Below are 22,854 nucleotides of genomic sequence, written 5' to 3'. Positions count from 1 at the left end.
TCTAACCTAGTTGACAAGGAAGGAGCAGCTGTTCATTTGGACAGATACCTGTGAGCGGAGTTTTGATGAGCTGAAGAGGAGGTTGACTACTTCTCCTATGCTGGTGTTGCCCGATTCTGGTGATCCCTTTGATGTGTATTGTGATGCTTCTCACCAAGGTCTGGGGTGTGTGCTGATGCAAAACAAGAAAGTGGTGGCATATGCTTCAAGGCAACTGAAAAACCATGAGAGGAATTATCCCACACATGACTTGGAATTAGCAGCAGTTGTGTTTGCCTCGAAGATATGGAGGCATTATCTGTATGGTGCTCGGTTTAGCTTCTTCAGTGATCATATGAGTCTGAAGTACATGTTTGATCAGAAGGAGCTGAACATGAGGCAGAGGAGGTGGATGGAGTTTCCGAAGGATTATGACTTCCAGTTGATGTATCATCCTGGGAAGGCCAATGTTGTGACGGATGCGCTGAGTAGGAAATCCATCTACATGTCTAGTATGATGGTGAGAGAGCTGGAGCTGGTTGAGGAGTTTAGAGACTTGAATCTTTGTGTAGAGTTAGCTCAGGATCACATTAGTTGTGGAATGATTACCATAACTAGTGAGTTCTTGAGGCAGGTTGGACAGAAATAATTGCAAGATGTTGAGCTGGTGAAGCTTCTTGGTTTGCTGGGTACCAAGAAGGCTGTTGGTTTTTGAGCTGGGCGGAGATGATATCTTGAGGTTCAATGGCAAGATTTGCCTACCTCATGTTGCTGAGCTGAAGAGAGTAGTTTTGGAGGAAGGCCACAAAGAGTAGACTTAGCATACATCCTGGTATGACTAAGATGTACCAAGACCTCAAGAACACTTTCTGGTGGTCTGGTATGAAGAGGGAGATAGCTAAATATGTGGCGGCCTGTCTGACTTGTCAGAAGGCGAAGGTGGAGCATCAGAAGTCGAGTGGGTTGATGCAACAGATGGAGATTCCGGAATGGAAGTGGGATAGTATCACTATGGACTTCATTGTGGGGTTGCTTAGGTCGGCTAGGAATAGTGATGTTATCTGGGTGATTGTTGATCGGTTAACCAAGTGTGCACATTTCTTGCCTGTCAACATCAAGTGGTCCTTGGAGAAGCTAACACAATTGTATGTGAGGGAAATATTACGGTTGCACGGGGTGCCTTCCAATATTATTTCAGACAGAGATCCGAGGTTCACTTCCAGATTTTGGCAGAGTCTACAGCAAGTCTTAGGCACAAAGCTGAAGCTGAGTTCTACTTATCATCCACAGACGGATGGTCAGTCAGAGAGGACAATTCAGTCTTTGGAGGATCTGTTGAAGGCTTGTGTGTTAGACCACTTGGGAAGCTGGGAGGAGGTCCTACCGCTGGTTGAGTTCACTTATAATAATAGCTTTCATGCTAGTATTGGGATGGCGTTGTTTGAAGCCTTGTATGCCAGGAGATGTAGGACTCCTCTGTGCTGGTATCAAGATGGTGAGTCAGTGGTTGTAGGACCGGAGCTGATCCTACAGACTATTGAGAAGGTGAAGCTGATTTAGGAGAGGATGAAGACTGCTCAGGGTAGGCAAAAATCATATGCTGATAAAAGCTGCAAGCCTTTGGAGTTTTCTGAAGGGGAGCATGTGTTTCTGAAGGTGACCCCAACCTCTGGTGTGGGTAGAGCACTGAAGGCAAGGAAGTTGATACCGAGGTTTGTTGGTCCCTACCAGATCATACAGCGTGTGGGTCCGGTTGCTTATCGGTTGGCCTTGCCACCGTCTCTTTCAAACCTACACGATGTATTTCATGTATCCCAGCTGAGGAAGTATGTTCATGACCCCGGTCATGTGGTGGAGCTGGATGATGTGCGGGTGAAGGACAATCTAACGTTTGAGAAGTCGCCGGTAGTTATGGTGGATCATAAGCTGAAGGAGCTGAGGGGCAAGTCCATTGCTCTGGTGAAGGTGTTGTGGGATGCAGCTACTGGTGAGGCTACTTGGGAACTTGAGCAGCAGTGCAGGGAGCGGTATCCTTTTCTTTTCCCAAGTAAGTCTGTTTTCGGGGATGAAAACTCTTGTTGTTAGGGAGGTTGTGAAACCCTTTCTCTCTCATTTCTCTCTCTCCACTCTCATACTCACTCTTTTTCCCCTTTTTCTTGCCTTGGTCCCAAATTCCTCTGGATTCTTTGGGTGTGTAGGTGCTAATTGTAGTGTTGGAAGCTAGCTAAAGTCTCCTTCTCTGTGGGTCTCTGTTCGTTCTTCTTCTTCTTCTCCTTTCTTCTTCCCGGAGCTCAGATTCTTCGTACCTAGGTAAGGGAAGCTAGGTTTTGCTGATTTTGGCTGTAAATGAGTTCTAAGAACTCATTAGTTGTTGATGTTTGAGGATTTTTGTTGAGATTGAAGAAATTGGGACTTTCGGGTTTTCCGAGATTTGGAGAAAATTTGGGGATTCTCATTGTTTATGGTTGCATGTGGGTAAAGATGGGATTTTTGGGTTGTTTGATGAAAATGTGATGTTTTGGGCCGATTGCATGTGTTTGGAAAGCTAATTTTGTGCAGGTTCTGAAGAAATTTTTGATGTTGGAGGGTTCCTGATTGAGAACACACCGGGCGCAATTCTTGGTGCCGGGCGCGTGACCATCAGAGGGCACCTTTGGTCGAGCCCACTGGGCGCAAGGTTGTGTGTGTCGGGCGAGTTTGAAGAAGGATGCCCCTGGATGGTTCACGCCGGGCGTGGTTGAACCACGCTGGGCGCGTTATCAGTCAGTGACCACTTTGTCGTGTTTTCTGGTGTGGCGCCAGGCGTGACTACGCCTCGCCGGGCGTGGAGACTCCTTGGGAGTCTCTGCTAGAGGTGGCGTCGGGCGCAATTGGTATTGCGCCAGGCGTGAGACCTTGGGGAGGTCTCTGCCTTCCCTATGCCAAGCGTGGGATTGGCACGCCGGGCGTGTGAGGCTCTTTGGAGTCTCTGCCTCCTAGCACGCCGGGCGCAATTAGAAATGCGACGGGCGTGTTTGAACCCTGGTACTCTCTGGTTGGGCCACGCCGGGCGCGACTAGGAGTGCGCCGGCCGCGGGTGTGATGTTTTATTATATGCTATTATAAGCTGATAGACGTTGTAAAATGCTGATAAATGTTGATTTATGTTGAGCTGAGCTGTTATTGATGAATATTGTTGAGCTGAATGATAAGATTGTTGTGTGGTGAATTATAAATGCTGAATTATGATGTAAAAGTTGTGCTGTAAAATGTTGAGCTGTGCTGTAGGCTGTTATTGCTGTATGTTGTGTTGTGCTGCATGATGATATAAAATGTTGTAGGCCGTAAGGCTGAGCTGTTGTAGGCCGTAAGGCTGAGCGGTTATAGGTCGTAAGGCTGAGCTGTTGTAGGAGATCTCCGAGCTGATATGCGTGACGACGCATTATGTGTTTACTGCTGTTATTGCTGAATGATGTATGCTGTGATATATTATATGCTGATGTTGTTGAACTAGATGATATGTTGTTAGATATAGTTGACTATAATTATTGTAATTATATGATTATATGCTGATTCTTTTCACTAACTTACCCTTTGTTGTTTCCATGTGGTTTGGACTGCGATGATCATACTATGTATGGGAGCAGAACAAGGATAGGCTGGTTTTGAGGCAGGTCTGCAGCTGGCAGATAGAGTGGATTTTGATGTTTTGTTGTTTTAGCCACTAGTTTGGCCATTTTGGATGTAATTTGTTTATTCTGATTTTAAGCCCCAGGCTAGACCTTGTAAATATATATTTTAGCTGCTTATATATATATACTTGCTCTTTTTTGTGAGGTGTGATGTGTTGTGAGCTGTGTGTGACAGCCAGGCAAGTCGTTACAAGAATTATATGTGAATAAAAGATAAATATTTTTTATCACTTTAATTAATTTTTTTTCTTCTCAAATAAATCATATTTTTAATTTTTAATTTTTCAATTAATTACCTTCAGACAGAACCAAATAAAGATTGATTTTTTTAGGCTAAAAACCTAATTTGGTCCCTTATAATCTTTTTTTGTTTCAATTTAGTCCCTCATTAATTTTTGGTCTCAATTTGGTCCCAAACTAATTAATTGGTTTCAATTTAGTCCCATATTAATTAATTGGTTTCAATGTGGGACTTTCCGTCCAAATTGCTTTAACGGTGTTAACTTTTGGCCACGTGGACGCCACGTAGATGCATACGTGGATGCCACGTGGATCAAAATTTTTTTTAAAACACCTGGACCAAGAACGGCCCGTTCTGAAACCGGAACGGGCCGTTCTGGGTGCACTTTTGGTGTGTTAATTTTGCATCCGGAACGGCCCATTCCAGGTGCAAAATTAACACAACAAAAATGCAACCAGAACGGCCCGTTCCAGTTTCAGAACAGGTCGTTCCGGTTTTATTTTATATTTTTTATATATAAAATATTAATAATTTTATAAAATATATATTATTAATTATATTTTAATTATGTTATTATATCTAATAAAATAAATATATTAATATTTTTTATATTTTATTTTATTATGTTTATTTTATTAATTTTTATCATTTTATTCTTTTAATCTTAAATAAGTTGCAAAAAATTATAAAGTGATATTTAAATATTTCTTCAAACAGAAAGAGAAAGAAAAAATTATTACTCTATTTATAAGATAATTATATTTTATAAAAATAAGTAATTTTAAAATTTTTACCATAAAAAAATATTTTTCAAAATTATTATATTTTTTAATAAAATTAATCAAGAATATTGGTTTAATTGCATTTTATATCTCTCAAACAATTGTGCAGTTTTGTGATCTCCAAGATTTTAATTGCATAATTTTAGTGCTTAAAGAATTACAATTGCGCGATTTTGGTCCTTCAATTTTTAATTGAACAATTTTAGTCCCTCGAATATCATAATAGTATGATTTTTGTTTCTCCCATTAAAAATTAATAATTTTAATATATATATATAATGTTTTAAAATTAAATAATTATTTATCTATTCAAATTAACATATATTATAATTTTTTGTAATGTATCAAATGATATATATTTATTATTACTAAATAAATAAAATTTATATATTATTAATATTTTAATATTACTAATAAATTAATATCAATAATATTTTTCCTATATTTATAAATAAACTAATAATTTGATAAATATATATTAATATATTTTTACAAAAATATAAATATATAAGATCAGATATATTTTTCTAATTAATATACTTATATTTTTGTAAAAGTATATTAGTTTATCTATAAATATATTAATAATATTATTGATATAATATCAAAAATTATAACATATGTTAATTTGAATAGATAAATAATTGTTTAATTTTAAAACATTATATATATATGTTGGATATCAGCACATATCAATCAAAATCTGTTGGAAATCAGCATATATCAATCAGAATATTCATTTGTAAAGATTTAATGTTAATAAGATCAATTTTATTTCCCCTCCTTTAATTATTTAGATACAGCATTTATAGGGAGAATTATTTCCCAGATTTTTAGGGATAGATTAGTGTGCAGATTTATTCCCTTGTATTCTATTTATACCACTTTTGTATTTTTCCCAAATTAGAGAAATATACATTGTATTTTTTCGCAATATATATATATATATATATATATATATATATTAAAATTATTAATTTTTAATGGGAGAAACTAAAATCGTATTGTTATGATATTCTTTATTAATTTTATTAAAGAATATAATAATTTTGAAAAATATTTTTTTATAGTAAAAATTTTAAAATTACTTATTTTTATTAAAATATTTATTTTATTAGATATAACAACATAATTAAAATATAATTAATAATATATATTTTGTAAAATTATTAATATTTTATATTTAAAAAAAAAAAAGTTAAAACCGGAACGGCCCGTTCTGAAACCGGAACGGGCCGTTCTGGTTTCACTTTTTGTGTGTTAATTTTGCATTCGGAACGGGCCGTTCTGAATGCAAAATTAATACACCAAAAAAGAAACCAGAACGGCCCGTTCCGGTTTCAGAACGGGCCGTTCTGGGTCCAGGTATTTTAAAAAAAAAAAAATTTATCCACGTGGCATCTACGTGGTATCCACGTATGTGTCTACGTGGCATCCACGTGGGCAAAAGTTAACTCCGTTTAAATAATTTGGACGGAAGTCCTAAATTGAAACCAATTAATTTTTAAGGGACCAAATTGAAACCAATTAATTAATTTGGGACCAAATTGAAACCAAAAATTAAAATGAGACTAAATTGAAACAAACAATTAATATAAGGGACCAAATTAGTGTTTTAGCCAATTTTTTATTAGTAACTAAAATCCAATCAAGTTTTTCATAAAATTATAATTGTAAAAATTAATTACAATCAATTATTTTTTAATATTAATAATTATTAAAAGTGTATATAGTATCGTTATAATTAGTATTAGTAATCAATAATTTGAAATTGTAATTAATTAGTATATATATATATATATATATTATTCTATTAATAAAAAAATCAAGAGATTGGATTTGATTAAAAAATTAGCTATAAAAAATAACAAATAATGTGTAATTATTATAAATTATGAGTAACAAAAATAATATTGTTGTTAATTTGTGAATATTTTATATTTTAATTTATGTTTAATAAATTTTTAATTTATTTAATAAATATTATTTATAATTTAAAATATATATAAAATTTTAACCCATTTAGATTTTGTCAAGTTCATTTTTAGATATTGTTCTTAATACCTTTCATAAAGATATCTCATCTTATCTTACTTATAATAAAGTAAATAAATTCTTCATAAGTCGTCTCATACAATATTGTCTCCTTAAATGATGATTACTAAGTGCATAAGTTCTTCATGCAATAATTCTCTCTTAAAATGACTAAATTGCATGCATATAATTAAAATAATTATACTATAAAATTTTATTTATTTATATATCATGTAATAATTAATCGGTATTTCATTTAATTAACGTTATATTAATTTATATTTAAATTATATCTTTGTATTTAAAATATAAAAATTAATTTTTTTCATATATTAATTTATATTTAAATAAATTATTTACTAACGTTTTTTTTTATCTTAACCTTAAGCTATCTAAACATATAGGTTAGGTTACTATTTTTTTCACTAATAAAACAATCTCTCTAAACCCACCTTAGAGGCATTGTAAAACATTACAAGGGTTCACTAGGATTAGCAAAAACTAAAATAAGTATTGTAGTCAATATACTCTTAAGTTCTTGGTAACTATCCTCACATCTAGCATCTCATGCAGAGGTTTGACCTTTTTCTAGTCAATTATAGAGAATTCTATCTCTCTCTTAGGTGGAATATTAAACATGTCCTTAAGGATACTCTTACAAAGATTCTCTTTAATGAAATATTTATTAAGCTAAGTTTTTCTCTCAAGTTCTAAAGAGGTAACATCATGTTTACTTGAAATTGTTTTCTAAACATATATTAACTTGGTTGGCAACAATTAGATCCACATTCTTATTCACAAAAAAACTGTTGCATAGTGGGCATACATACTCGACGAGATCCCTTGACGCTAGATATGAAATTCCTCTTATGGGTCTTTGTTGGCCCTAAGTTCAATAAGTACAGTGTTGTGTCAAGCTGAACACTACTAAGTTTTGATTAATCACTAAGTGGATAATGACACACTCTGGTGAGTTTTTATTGACCCTAAGTTTAACAAGTAAAGTCTTATGTCAAACTAGATACTATTGAACTTTGACTAACTACTAAGTGGATAATGATGCTCGGTCCAATAATTTTTAACATGTCATTAAATCTCTATTCAGTTGTCCTGAAGGTGTCATTCCTTATCTACCAATTTATTATTAAAAAAAGAACTTTCACAAACTCAGATAAAGGAGTGTATGGAATGAACTAAAGTAAAATATCATATTTAACTGGTCCGATGTTTGAACCATTCATTTCTTTGGAATAACTTAAATATAAGTACTTCTATAAGTGTTATTTGAATATCAAAGACGAAAACTTTTCCTAATTTGGACTTTAACGTTATCTCTCCTTCCTAAGTTTTCTTTAAAAAAAATGGGGTGAGTTAAATTTTTAAACTCACTTTACTAAGTAAGGCAAGATGGGGCAAAATAAGATGGGACGAGATGAGATGGGACGGGGCATGATGGATTAACAAGATAGGACATGATGCATTTTGTCACTTTCACATTCAATAATTTTTTTTATTAATCCATAAGAAATATTAAAATATTTTTTTTTACAAAATTATAAATATTATAAACGTAATAAACTTTTATTTACAATATGATTATAAAATAATTAAATATATTTATTATTTTACATTTTAAAATTATTAAAAATATTTAAATTTAAGATAAGTTACGTTCTTTTAAAATTTTAAAATAAAATTTTCACGTCGTAAATTTCTTTTTACATTTTCATACACATATATATATATATATATATATATATATAATATTATATCTAAGTTGAATATTTCTATTCTTTCTATATTTTTGAAAAAAAACTAGATAATTAATTAATTATTTCAATATAGAAATATATAAATAAATATATTTTTAATATACATAAAAATGAGTGATCTGTATAAATGTATAAGTATCGCTCTAATTTTCCTAAAAAAAATGTTCTAATTTACCATCTGATTCGATATTTCTATTTTAGATTAAAAAAAATCTATATTTCTTTATTTTTTTATTATGACAAATTTAAACTTCAGAAATTAATATAACATATAATTATATATGACCAACAAGTTATACGTACATAGTTGCGATAAATGAGTCACAAATCACTTCTTATTATTTTATTTTGGATTATTATTCTAATGTCACTAGTATAAACCAGGTAATTTACATCGGTTATTTTAAGCTTTTTATGTCAGAAAAAAGTCCGACATTAATGCGAGACATAAATTTACGTCGATTTTCAAAACCAATATAAAATTACGTCAGACATTATCAAGGTCCGACGTAAAAAAGTAATAAAAAAATAAAAAATAAAAAAACATAACGTAGAACAGCTCGTTTTGCATGGAGAACGGGTCGTTCTACTTGGAGAACGGACCGTTCTGTTTGATAGAACAACCTAAAAGAAAAGGCCAACAATCCAAACAAATAGAACAACCAAAAAAATCGAGTAGAACAGATAGCTACAATAGCAATGCTAGGCAAAAAGGTGTTAGCGAAACCTTGATTCATACCTGATGAGCTGCAACAGTGTGCGAATGAGAAATGAAGAGTTCATCCCACTCTGCAAAAAACAAAAAAAAAACGATTCAGCAACAAAGGAGAAGGAGAGAGTTTACATAGAAGAATCTAAAAAAGTGATGATGAGATCCAAGTGAGTGAATGCGTGCGGGTGTGCCTCCCACTCTCTTATTCGCTTTCGCGTTTTTTTTTACGTTGGACTGGGTAGGGTCCGACGTAAAATGTAAAATCTACGTCGAACACAACATACATCCGATGTAGATTTTACATTTCACGTCAGACCCTACCAGGTCCGACGTAAAAAAGTTCACAAAAATTACAAAATGTCACCGTATCTTTTTTATGTCAGATTTTAGTATGTCCGACATTAAAGAGGTGACGTAATATACTAATTTTTCACTAGTGTGTGAGTTTTGTTTTGGCATCCACCACACCAAAATTTCGAATTTATTTATTTTCACATAAATTAGGTAGGGAAACAGAAAGTCCAAACATTTACATACTTTAGTGACAAAAGAAAAAGTCTGACAAAGTACCCACTTTCCATTCTACCCACAACCTTAAAATTTATATTGAGACAAGGAAAGTAAAGTTGGCTGACACTAAAAACATGAAGAGGGGGTGGGTCCATGTATTATGTATACGACTATTCGGTATATGAACATTCTTATTTTATTTTATTACTTTTGTTAAAGAAATAATTTTATTACTAAATAGTAGATGAATTTTGTATTTTTATATTTTATTTAATAAAAATATTTAAAAATTATTAATATTTAATAGATTAATTAATATTGTATTTGATCTTTAAATTTAAAAATCTTAAGACCAAGTCTTATCTCGATAAAAATAATTAAATTTTAATATTATTTTTTATTATTTAAAAATTTAAAAATAAAATCGTATAAATAAGACAATCATCTTTATTGTGTGTTAAAAATTTATGTGGATAGATCTTTTTGACATATTTCATTTTTTTTATATTAGTGACAATACTAAAATGTAGATCGATAAAACAATAATAACTAGTTATTTCTAGAAAAGAAAGTTCTTATAGAATTAGCATAAACAAGTAAAAGTAAATTAAGAGGATATATAAGTGGAATAACTAAACTATTAGCAAATAAAACACTTCTTAATCAATCAATCCACATTCTGATTTTCTTTCCTGAGAGTATAAATAAAGACAATATTCAAACTATCAATACTTTTTTATTAGTTAAAATATATTTTTAGTTTCTATAATTTTATTTACTCTATATTTTAATTTTTATAATTTAAAATAATTATCTTTAATCTCTATACTTATCTTTTTTAATCATTTTAGTTTCTTTAGTTTTAGATTTTTTTTTAGTCTATACATGTACATTTTTTTAACCTCTTTAGTTTCTTTTTTAATATTTTTAGTCTTTTTTTTGTAAATTTTTATTTTGCAATATACAAAGTTAAATTAATAATTTTATCATGTCAATACTAACAAATACAATAAAAAAATGATATGGACTAAAGTATTAAAAAATGTATTATCATGTCAATATAACACACACAACAATAAAAATATATATAATGATATGGGCTAAAAGTATTAAGAAATGTAAGTATCAGAATTTAAAAAAATCATCTAAAACTATATGAATTAAAAATAATGAAAAAATATAAATATAAAAACTAAAAAAATCTATTTTAAATCATTAGAACTGAAAGATAAAATAAATAAAATTATAGAAACTAAAAAAAAATTTAATTTTTTTATTTAATATGCAACACTTGATATTTCTTCCACTATTTGACTCACTTTATTTGTCAATAAGCATGTCTTTAATCCAATTTATTATAGTTTTTTTTTCCTAAAGGTATTGTGTGAAAAATATTGATTTTTTTTTCTTCTAAATATATGCAATGAAGAAATTTAAATAAAAAGTTGAAATAGAATTTTCTTTTTATTGTTTGGTGATTCTTAATTTTATTATCTAAAGATCCAAGAACGTACTACCTGAAAATTTTAAATTTTAAATTATTTTTAAATAAAAATTATAAAATTGTCGATTAGATGTAATTTTAAAATTATTATTTCAATTTTTGACATTAAAGTAATTTTCAAAGTTTAAAATGAATTACATCAAATTTACTATTTATACCTATTAATAAAAAGGATTGAAGTATGTAATCTTTTTTAGTATCTACTTTTTAATTGATCATTATATCTCTCATATGTAATTTTTTTTATATCTTATTTAATCTATACCTATTAATAAAGGAGATTGGAATATGTAATTATTTTTTATCTCCACTTTTTAGTGGATCATTATACTCTCAGGCAGAGACAGATCTACGTTAATGATAGTAAGGACACTTGCTCCCAATAAATTTTTTTTCATTTTTTTATATAAGATATTAATTAAATAAAATATATATTATTAATTAAATTTTAATTATCCTGTTATATCTAATATAATAAATATATTAATATTCTTTTATATTTTATTTAATTATTTAATTATTTTTATTTTGTGACAATTATCTTAATTTTTTATGAAGAAAAAATTTACTTACTCCAAGAATAAGTCTTGATAGATTTACTCTACTCAATAACTAATATTCTATATCAAATTTTTTATAATTCAATTGTTAAATTAAAAGGTTTTCATGTATAGATCGAGTTTATATATATTTTTTAAAATTAAAAATCATATGATATCTCGTTAGATAGATTCAAAATAATATATAAAATATTTCTTTATTATCCATCAATTTAAATTAATGAAATAATTAATGAAATGAAATATCAAATAAATAATTTTTTTTAAATTTTATAAATTTGATCTATACATTAAAAAATTTTATTTGAACGGTTGAATACTTGATGTAAAATATGAATTATTGAGTTAAATAAGTTTATAAAAATTTATTCTTGGAATAAATAGATCCTCCTTATTTTTTATTATTATAATATACTGTATTTTTTGGCTAAAAGATTTATTGCTTTTTTACTCATTAAAGATGTCATAACTTATTTTACTAATATAGGTTGTTTTTCAATTTTTATTTTATTTTTTAACCCTTTGTTGGTAGGAGAGGATCCACGTTAAGAGGAATGAGAGTAATTGTCACATAGTTTTTTTTAACTTACATATATTTAAATAAAGAATTTTTTTCTTATAAAAAAAATAGACATTGCATTCATAAAATATTTTTGTTTTAAACGAGTGTAAAAATTTAAAGGACACTAAAAAAAATAATTTAATAATTTTATTATTTTTATCTTATTAATTTTTACCTTTATTTTTTTAATCTTAAATAAGTTACAAAAAAAATATATATATAAAGTGACACTTAATCTCAGACTGAATGAGAAAAAAGAAAAATTATTACTCTATTTATAAAACAATTGTAATTTATAAAAATAAGGTATTTTAAAAGTTTTACCACAGAAATATATTTTTCAAAAACTTATTATATTTTTTAATAAAAATAATATAGAATGTTTTAGAGTTTTTTACTCAAATAATATATTTATAAAAAATATTTACCCAAATAACAACTGTGCAAAATTATTTTCCCAACTAGCACTATTTACTGTTTACGTTTTTTTTTATTTTTTTTTTGTTGTAGGTCCAGGTTATCTGGAAATTTTGCATCTGGAACGGTCTGTTCTTAAACCAGAACGGGCCGTTCTAGAGTTGAGTTTTTCACATAACACTAAATGTTGTAATGGCCCGTTCTAAACTAGAAATTTTAGCCCTTTTTTGTAGTTCGGAACGGGCCGTTCAGCTTTTGGAACGGCCCGTTCTGGCCAATTTATGCACTATGCTTTTTTTTATTTATTTTTTTCAATGTAATATGAATTTTAATGTTTAGCTTATAAACTATTATAATTATACATTATTTGGACATGTTTTCGTAGTGTGGTGTGCAGGTTATCCATATTTTTCATTATTAGTCACAGTTTGACTCGTACAAGTTTCGAATCTATTAAGACAAGGTCCCATTATTATCATCTCGTGTTTTTAATTTTAAGACACTATAGTTTCATACTTCAAAGGCGTTTCCTTTAAATCTAGCTTCAAACTTAGCATTGCCGCGAATACAATTTACCCTTTCAACACAAACACAATGTAGTCTCAAAGAGTAACATCAAGTAATTAAATTTATTGAATATTAACATTATAAATATAACTAAATAAAGTTATTAAAACTCATTACAACAATAAAATCAATGGTGATAGGAACTAAATCCATAACTAATATTTGGGCATGTCTTCCTAGTGTGACCAGAGGTGTGACAATAGGAACAATTTTTTACACGATTATGTTGTTCTCTAATATCCATCTCTGTTCTAATCCTTCGTATACCTTTGCAACTTGTTATAAGGTATATATGGGAGACATGTAGGTTTGATAATTGTGATGTGCATGTAAGCATGAAGCGAGCAAGGGATATGAACTTTTTGGAACTTGCCACAATCACACCACATTTCATCTAGTCTGTCTCTTTGAACGAAAAACTTGTTGCAACGAGTGTATGTGGTCATTACCAAGGAACAAATTGGCAGATTTCGTGTTTTCTTCGATACAGAATTAATAGACTCAGCTAGGTTTGTTGTCATGTGTCCCCAACGTCGTCCATTGTCCCATGCTAGTGTCCTTTTTTCCCTAAGAATGTTGTCTAACCATTGGGTTGCTTTAGCATTAGTATCTCTTACTATGTTGTAATAGTAAAAGAATCTAGGTACAGTCATCCCATATGTTGAAAAAAAAATTAAATAATGAAAACTAATTATTAAATGTTTTAAAAAAAAGTAATGATAAAATTACCCATGTTGACGACATCCTTCTTCCGTAGCAGCATTTTTGAATCGTCACATGAAGTTTTGTGCAGTGTGTCGAATACAATAGACGTGAACAAAATTATTTTCTGTCCAACCACTTTCATTTCTTGAGTATACACTTCGAATAACCTCATGACGATCAGAAATTAGGCACAACTCGTCTTGCGATGTTACATACCGCCTTAAGTTCTTAAGAAAAAAAAACTATGCATCGCTAGTTTCACCTTCAACAACAACAAATGCAATAGGAATTATGTTGTTACGACCATCTTGCGCAATTGCGACCAATAACGTATCTTTGTATTTGCCGTATAAAAAGATTCCATCAACTTGAACAATTGGTTTGCAGAAGGCAAAACCATCAATGCTTGGTTTAAAGGTCCAAAATAACCTTTTGAGTATAACATTCCCCTCTTTCCCAGAACGGGCCATTCTAAAACCAGAACGGCCCGTTCTAAACTTCTAAAAAGGCCTAAAAACCTAGTTTAGAATGGCCCGTTCTGGTTTTAGAACGCCCCATTCTGGGTGTCAGAACGGCCCATTCTGAATTTGGAACGGGCCGTTTTAGATGCAAAATTAACGCATGTTCAAGCAGAAAGTCGTTCTGTTTGCAGAACGGGCCATTCCAAACGCGCGAAAAAAATGAAAAAAAAGTGAATAATAAATGGTGCTAGTTGGGAAAATAAATTTGCAAAGTTGCTATTTGGGTAAAAAAAAATTTAAAATATATTATTTGAGTAAAAAATTCTTTTCTGGATCCGTCATTGCTCTCAGATATAATTTTTTTTTATATCCTATTTAAATAATTATCCATAATCTTTTAATGTCATATCTATGTGTAATTATTAGACACATCTCTAATCTATACATATTATAAAGGAAATATATTTTATAATCACCCCTTTGATCTCCACTTTTTAGAAGACGATTATACTTCTTGAATATAAAAAAAAATTCTTATATTTTTTTTAAGTAACTAACCATAATTTATAATATTTGTTTATGTGTAATTATTAGAGGCACGAAGTGCCTCGACCCCTCTAGTTATATATAAAACACGTTCAATTATATTGTGTAAAAATATTTTTAAAGAGTCTCTCAATATTAGATAACTAGTTTTGCATATAGAATTGACGACGCAACGATGAGGGAGATTGAGGAAGAAAAATCTGGTACAAATGGTGTATCATATTCTGCATGTTAACGTAGTCCACCGTAACATTTTATTTTTTAATAACTTAATTAATTTTATAATTTTTATAATTTTATTAACTATAATTTTTAGTTTATATATTTAAAATATTATATTTTAATCTTTATATATATGTCATTTTCATTTTATTTTAGTCTTTCTCTTTTATTTTATTAAAATTAAAAAATAAAGTTAATAAAATTATAAAAATTAAATGAATTAAAAAAATACTATATAAAAATTGAAATAAAATGGATTTAATTATAGAAGTTATTATCTCTGTCCTTATATATGACTTTTTTTTATACTTTTTTTTTATAAGATTCTCTTTTTAATTGTAAGTTGCATTATTATATATATATATATATATATATATACTAAATACTTTATTTAATTAACAATTCTTTTAGAAAAAAATAATAAATATTTTGAAATTAATTGGATAAATTTCTTTTATTAAAAATAAAAAAGATAAATATTAATTAATTAGGTGAGTAATGATAAAAAAAAGAATGTTAATTTTGGAAAATTAGTTCAAAGTATTGACAAGTTTAATGATATTATTTACATTAACTTTTAGTTTCTCTATTTTTATCAATCCTTAATTTTGGTCCTTTTATTTTAAAATAGAAATATTTAATCACTTTAATTTTAAAAATATTGAATTTTGGTTCTCCCATCAAATTGATATCTATAATTATTAAATTTTGATGTTTACTTATACTTAAATGATTAGTAACATGACATTTAAAAATAACAAAAACTAAAAAAATATAAATTAAATTTTTATTAATAAAATAAATATTAGTCACTTATAAAAATATATATAAACAAAGATGCTTTATATGCTATTTTTTAATTTTTTTTATCTCTATATATCGTATTACTAAATATCACGTTCGATTAAATATCATGTCTGATAACGAATTAGTGGACAACATCAAAATTTAACAAGCACAATAGTTTAAATTTGATTTTTTTTTGTTTTGAAAAAATAAACTAAATATCTCTATTTTAAAATAAAGAAACTAAAATTGTGGATAAAAAACCAAAAATATAATTTAACTAGAAGTAATTAAATTTTTTTAAATATCAATTATTTTTTAATAAGTAATAAAAAATTAATTACATATTAGACTAAATTATATTTTTAATCTCTTTATTTTTGTCAATTCGTAATTGATTCTTCTATTTTTAAAATAAGACATTTAGTTTACTATTTTTTAAAATACGAAATTTTTGACTTACTACTTATTTGATATTCGTTAATTATTAAATTTTGATGATATATAATTACTTTAATTAATGAGATAAAATTAAAAAATATTTATTTATATTATTTTAATGTATAATTGATATTTATTTTTGGACCGTCGTGGCCCTAGGCCGAGAGGGGACCGTCATCGTCCTAGGCCGAGTATCTTCTCGGAAGGAGTGAATCATGGCGCCCCAAACCGAGTAGCTTCTCGGAAGCTGAGAACTAACTCGACTAACATACCGTCTAGGAAAAATCCCGATTAGACCCTCTACTCGTCCAATATCTGACGGTACTATCACAAGGTGTGGCAACTCGGCTCCAATCTCGGTTACATGCACCCGAGAGGAAACTCGCCACTTTCCCGATAGGTCTCCTTGTGAAGGCACTCTCGGTAAAATACCGACTTGACTAACAACCACCCACTCCCACGACCTTAGGATAAGAGCGGTTAAGGAGAATCCCGAAAATCGCGGGGTCCACGAAGCCCATAAACACAAAAGTATAAAACCCAAAACCCTAGAGCTAGGAGGACAGATTACACTTTTGAATGCTCTGGCTCTGAGGCACGATCTAGGAAAAAACCCTAGTCTACCTTTTGGCCGGAACATTTTGGCGCCCACCGTGGGGCTACGGTGAAATTCTTCCTACGCCCCAAGTCATATAGAAAGACCTACGCTTTATCATGGCGAGAGGCGGCAACAACAATAACTCACAACCCCCTACCATGGAGGAGATGATGGCTATGATCAATGGTTTACGGGAGGATAATGCACGATCCAGGGAGAGAGAGGAGGCCATTCAGCGCGAAAACGAGGAGATCAGGAGGCGAGCGGATGAGTTACAGGCCAGGATAGAAGCCAACTCTAGAACGTCAGAGGAGGATGTCATGCAGGAAGTTCCAAGGGATTTTCGGCCTTTCTCGGAAGCCATAGAGGCCGAGGCCATCCCTAGGGATCATCGAGTACCGCAGGTCGAACCTTTCGACGGGTCACAGGATCCCAGTCAACACTTAACAGATTTTCGAGCTCAGATGCTGATTTGCGGGGGAAGCATGGAAGCTCGTTGTAAACTGTTCATGGGTACGCTCAAAAAGGCGGCACTTGATTGGTTTAGCGGCCTCCCCGACCGATCTATCACCGACTTTGACGTCTTTAGTCGGTTGTTCATGGCTCAATTTGCTGCTAATAAGAAGAAGCCACCGATAACGTCGGATTTATTTGACCTTAAGCAGCAAAGGGAGGAGTCATTGAAGGATTTTCTGCAGAGATTCAATGAGGTGGCTCTAAAGGTAGCATCGTTGGATGAGAAAATGGCGGTCATCGCCTTTCAGAAGGGTTTGCGGTCCGGAGCCTTCGACATTGCGCTCGAAAGAGCTAACTGTCAAACAATGTCGAAGGTAAGGGCTTTCGCCTTAAGTCACATAAAGACGGAAGAAAATCAGATCATTAAGAGGGCAGCGGAGAACCGAGAGGCAGCAGGTAGCAATAAGGAGACTAACAAACATCTCCGGCCGCGGTCGGATTGGAGTAAGCGACGCGACCAGTATAACCTGAAGGAGAGTAATTATCGACAGGCTGATCGCTTTGGTCGGTCAAGGGGCGAGTGGCCTCGTAGCAAGGAGGAGGAGAAGTCTACGCCACTCAATGTTTCCAGGCGTCACATCCTACATGACGTCAACAGTGCGTCATTATTCGAGTTCCCAGAGGCGACTGACCGCCAGTTGGGACCTCACAAAACCGATTGGTGTGATTTTCATCGGACTCATGGACACAAGACGGAGAATTGTTTCGTTCTCGGGAGGCAGATCGAGCGCCTTATCAAGGAAGGTCGATTGAAGGAGTTTATCGCAGGAAAGCATGGAGAGAGCTCGCCCGACAGGCGACATAGGCAGGAAGGAGAAGAAACCAGGAGAAGAAGGCGCGAAGGGAGGTCTCCACCGAGAGATCCCCCGCAACAATCTGCCGAGGCGCATCAACAGGCTATCCATGGAGATTTCAACACCATAGCAGGGGGATTTGCAGGAGGAGGGCCGACTTCGGCGTCCCGGAAGAGATACTCTCGATCAGTACTATCGGTTGCGGAGTGGTCGAGACCTACTCGGTCTGATATCACGTTTTCGGATGTCGACTTCAAAGGCGTGTCACCACACGAGGATGACCCAATAGTCGTCTCGGCGGTGGTCATGGGTTACAATGTGAAGCGTGTACTGGTGGACCAGGGTAGCTCGGCAGATATACTTTTTTGGGAGGCTTTTGTTGGTATGAAAATTCCGACGGATCGCCTTATGCCATACGCTGGTACGTTAGTTGGTTTTGCAGGTGACCAGGTAACAACTAGAGGATATGCCGATTTGGAGACAACTTTCGGCCATGGAGAGAACATGAAGACTGTCACTGTCCGATACCTGGTGGTGAACGCCCAATCATCCTATAGCATACTAGTTGGCCGACCGACACTAAACAAGTTGGGAGCGGTCGTCTCCACACCTCACCTAAAGCTGAAGTACCCTTTACCCAACGGAAAGGTGGGTGTCGTCTGTGTTGACCAAAACGTGGCGAGGAAATGTTACGAAGACAGCCTGAGGGCGAGACGACACCTATATGTGACACAGGTAGATCGGGGTATTCAGTCAATCGAGTTAGATCCGAGAATAAGTCACTTCGATTCCCGACCAGCCCCAGCCGAAGATGTAAAGGAGGTTACCTTGACCGAGGGGAAATCCGTCAAGATTGGCGTATCTCTGAGCAAGGAAGATGAGGAGGGTCTGGTAGAGGTGCTGAAGAACAACATATCAGCTTTTGCATGGAGCGCCGGGGACATGCCAGGCATTGATCCTGACTTCCTATGTCATCATCTCATGGTCGACCCCAGGGCGAAGCCCGTGATCCAAAAAAGGCGAAAGTTTGGGGAAGACAAGAGGAAGGCTATAGTAGACGAGACCAAGAAACTGATGGCAGCCGGTCACATTCGGGAAATCCAATACCCGACCTGGCTGGCGAATGTAGTGATGGTACGAAAGAGTAATGGAACCTGGAGGATGTGCACGGACTTTACCGATCTAAACAAGGCTTGCCCGAAAGACTCATACCCACTGTCCAACATAGATTCCTTGGTCGACAATGCCTCAGGATATGGATTGTTAAGCTTTATGGACGCTTACTCGGGTTACAATCAAATTAGAATGCATCCTATGGATGAGGACAAAACGGCCTTCATTGTCGATCAAGCTATTTGCTGTTACAGAGTCATGCCTTTCGGTTTGAAGAACGCAGGAGCAACGTACCAGAGGCTCATGGACAGGATCCTGGCAAAGCAGCTTGGAAGAAACGTTGAGGCATACGTGGATGACATGGTGATCAAATCGGACAGCTTGTCTCGGCATTACGCCGACTTGCAAGAGACCTTCGACACATTGGCACACTACCGACTCAAATTGAACCCTGCGAAGTGCTCCTTCGGCGTCCAAGCAGGAAAATTCCTCGGTTTCCTGTTAACTCATCGTGGCATTGAAGCAAACCCGGATAAGTGCTCTGCTATAATCAACATGAGAAGTCCCGCGACGGTAAAGGAGGTCCAGCAGTTGACGGGGAGAATGGCCTCCCTCTCTCGGTTTCTTTCAAAGGCAGCGGACAAGTCGCTCCCCTTGTTCCAATGCTTGAGAAAGAACGACAAGTTTATGTGGACAGGAGAATGTGAGACGGCGTTCGGCGAACTCAAGCAAGCTCTCACCTCACCACCGATACTTTCTAAACCTCAAGCCGATGTCCCGCTGCTGATGTATATGTCGGCATCCGATAGCGCCATCAGCACGGTGTTGGTACAGGAAAGAGGTAACTCCCAACTGCCTGTTTATTTTGTTAGCAGGGTGTTACAAGGAGCAGAGGTTCGTTATCAGAAGATTGAGAAATTGGCCCTTGTGATACTTGTTACCGCACGGAAGCTGAGACATTACTTCCAGAGTTATGAGGTGGTAGTGCGAACAGATCATCCGATTAGGCAAGTGTTACAGAAGCCCGACCTAGCAGGAAGAATGATGAAGTGGTCGGTGGAACTTTCAGAGTACTCCATCAAGTACGAACCGAGAGGAGCAATTAAAGCCCAGACGTTAGCAGACTTCGTGATGGAATTATCGTCCCCAGCGAAGGAAGGTGGTATAGAAGAGACAGAGTGGATCTTATCTGTTGACGGAGCCTCGAACCTTAGAGGAAGTGGAGCGGGAATTGTCTTGGAAGGGCCGGGAGGAATCTTGCTGGAACAATCCTTGCGATTCGAGTTCCGAGCAAGCAATAACCAGGCCGAGTACGAGGCATTGTTGGCCGGCATGACATTGGCAAAGGAGATGGGGGCGGCGAGCTTATCAGCACGAAGTGACTCCCAACTGGTCACAGGGCAGGTAGCCGGCACCTTTCAGGCGAAGGACCCTCAGCTGGCAAAGTACCTAGAAAAGGTTAAAGCCTTATCGGAAAGTTTCCGAGACTTCACACTTAATCATGTGCCGCGAGAGCAGAATTCAAGGGCCGACTTGCTCTCCAAACTTGCAAGCACCAAGAAGCCGGGAGCCACTCGGTCAGTAATTCAAGAGACGCTAGCACAACCCAGTATCAACGAGGCGCGAGGAAATGTCCAATTCATCCAAGAGGAGCTTAATTCGTGGATGGGACCGTACATCGCATATCTAACTCGGGGAGAGCTACCGGAAGACAAGAGGGAGGCGTCATTGGTTCGAATGGAGTCGGCCAGGTTCGTAGTCATCAGCGAACGACTATACCGAAGAGGCTTCAGCTCTCCTCTCCTGAGGTGTTTGACCATGCCGCAAGCGAAGAGAGTGATGGATGAGATACATAGCGGAATGTGTGGGAGCCACATTGGGGGCCGAGCATTAGTATATAAAGTTGCCCGAGCGAGATATTTCTGGCCATCTCTAAGGAACGATTGCGTCAACTGGGTTCAAAAATGCGATGGATGCCAAATACATGCAACCCTACACCATTCTCCGGCTGAGCGACTACACTCAATCCTTTCCCCTTGGCCTTTCCACAAGTGGGGGATTGACATACTCGGTCCATTCCCGATTGCTGTGAGACAACTGAAATTCTTGATAGTGGCGGTAGACTACTTTAGCAAATGGATCGAGGCGGAACCGGTGGCAAACATCACAGCAGAAAAGGTGAGAGTTTTCCTTTGGAGAAACGTGGTATGCAGATATGGAGTCCCACAAATGCTCGTTTCCGATAACGGGACCCAGTTCGCAAGTACGAGAGTTCGTGATTTTTGTAAAGAAGTCGGAATCCGAATGGCGTTCACGTCTGTCGAACACCCACAGTCTAACGGCCAGGCAGAGTCGGCAAACAAGGTAATCCTCTCGGGCATAAAGAAGCGCGTTCAAGAATCGGGTGCTTCATGGGTAGAAGAACTTCCCCGTGTGCTATGGTCGTACCACACGATTGTCCATTCAACCACCCAAGACACTCCTTTTAATCTGGTATACGGAACTGACGCCATGATCCCGATTGAAATTGCAGAACCGTCAGTACGCACTACAGCTTTTTCTGAAGAAGAATCCGACCAGGGTAGACGAGTTGATCTAGACTTGATTGAAGAAACAAGAGAAAGAGCGCGAATAAACCAAGTAGCAGCTCAAAGAAGAGCGGCTTTCAAGTACAACACAAAGGTAAACCCGAGAGATTTTATTGTCGGTGATTTAGTTTTGAGGCGCGCTCAACTTACACAAATGAAGAACAAATTATCGCCTAAATGGGTTGGTCCTTACAAGATTGATGATGTAGTCGGCAAAGGTGCTTATCGACTTCGAACGTTGGATGGAGGCATGATACCGAGAACGTGGAATGCTACAAACTTGCGATTCTATTATAGTTAGACTCTTTTCCTTTTTCTTTTTGTATTGGGTGCACTCTTTTCCTAACTCAGTGTTTTTCCCCGTAAAAATATGAGGGGTTTTTGCTGAGAAGGTTTTTAACGAGGCACCATCCCTTTCAATTACAATAAATTTCGTCTGACTACTTCACTACCATAACACCCTTCTCTCTACATTGAAGAACTCGTGATTGTCGGCAATAGTCCGGCTGGGCGAGTATAAATAACTCGTTTTATGAAAAAACTCGACCTCGATCGGTTAGATTCCGACTTGGCGAGTACTCGTGATTGTCGGCAATAGTCCGGCTGGGCGAGTATAAATAACTCGTTTTATGAAAAAACTCGACCTTGATCGGTTAGATTCCGACTTGGCGAGTACTCGTGATTGTCGGCAATAGCCCGGCTGGGCGAGTATAAATAACTCGTTTTATGAAAAAACTCGACCTTGATCGGTTAGATTCCGACTTGGCGAGTAC

General features: G+C 34.4%; 1 protein-coding gene across 1 annotated transcript; it reads left to right on the top strand.

The window, feature by feature from the left end:
• The first annotated feature begins 17,186 nt into the window (after nucleotides 1-17,186).
• LOC145957183 (uncharacterized) lies at nucleotides 17,187-22,382 on the top strand. The gene has a single exon (XM_083073399.1). The coding sequence runs from the start codon at nucleotides 17,187-17,189 to the stop codon at nucleotides 22,380-22,382; it is 5,196 nt and encodes a 1,731-aa protein (XP_082929525.1).
• Nucleotides 22,383-22,854: the final 472 nt, after the last annotated feature.

This window comes from Cajanus cajan, chromosome 4 (genome assembly GCF_000230855.2).
Source record: "Cajanus cajan strain Asha chromosome 4, NIPB_CcT2T_4, whole genome shotgun sequence".
NCBI classification, from domain to species: Eukaryota; Viridiplantae; Streptophyta; class Magnoliopsida; order Fabales; family Fabaceae; genus Cajanus; species Cajanus cajan.
Note: the sequence above shows the minus strand (reverse complement) of the source record. Positions and strands in the feature narration are given on the sequence as shown.

Excerpts from the sequence above, each read along its gene's own strand:
- LOC145957183 (XM_083073399.1), top strand. The coding sequence starts at position 17,187 with ATGGCGAGAGGCGGCAACAACAATAACTCACAACCCCCTACCATGGAG.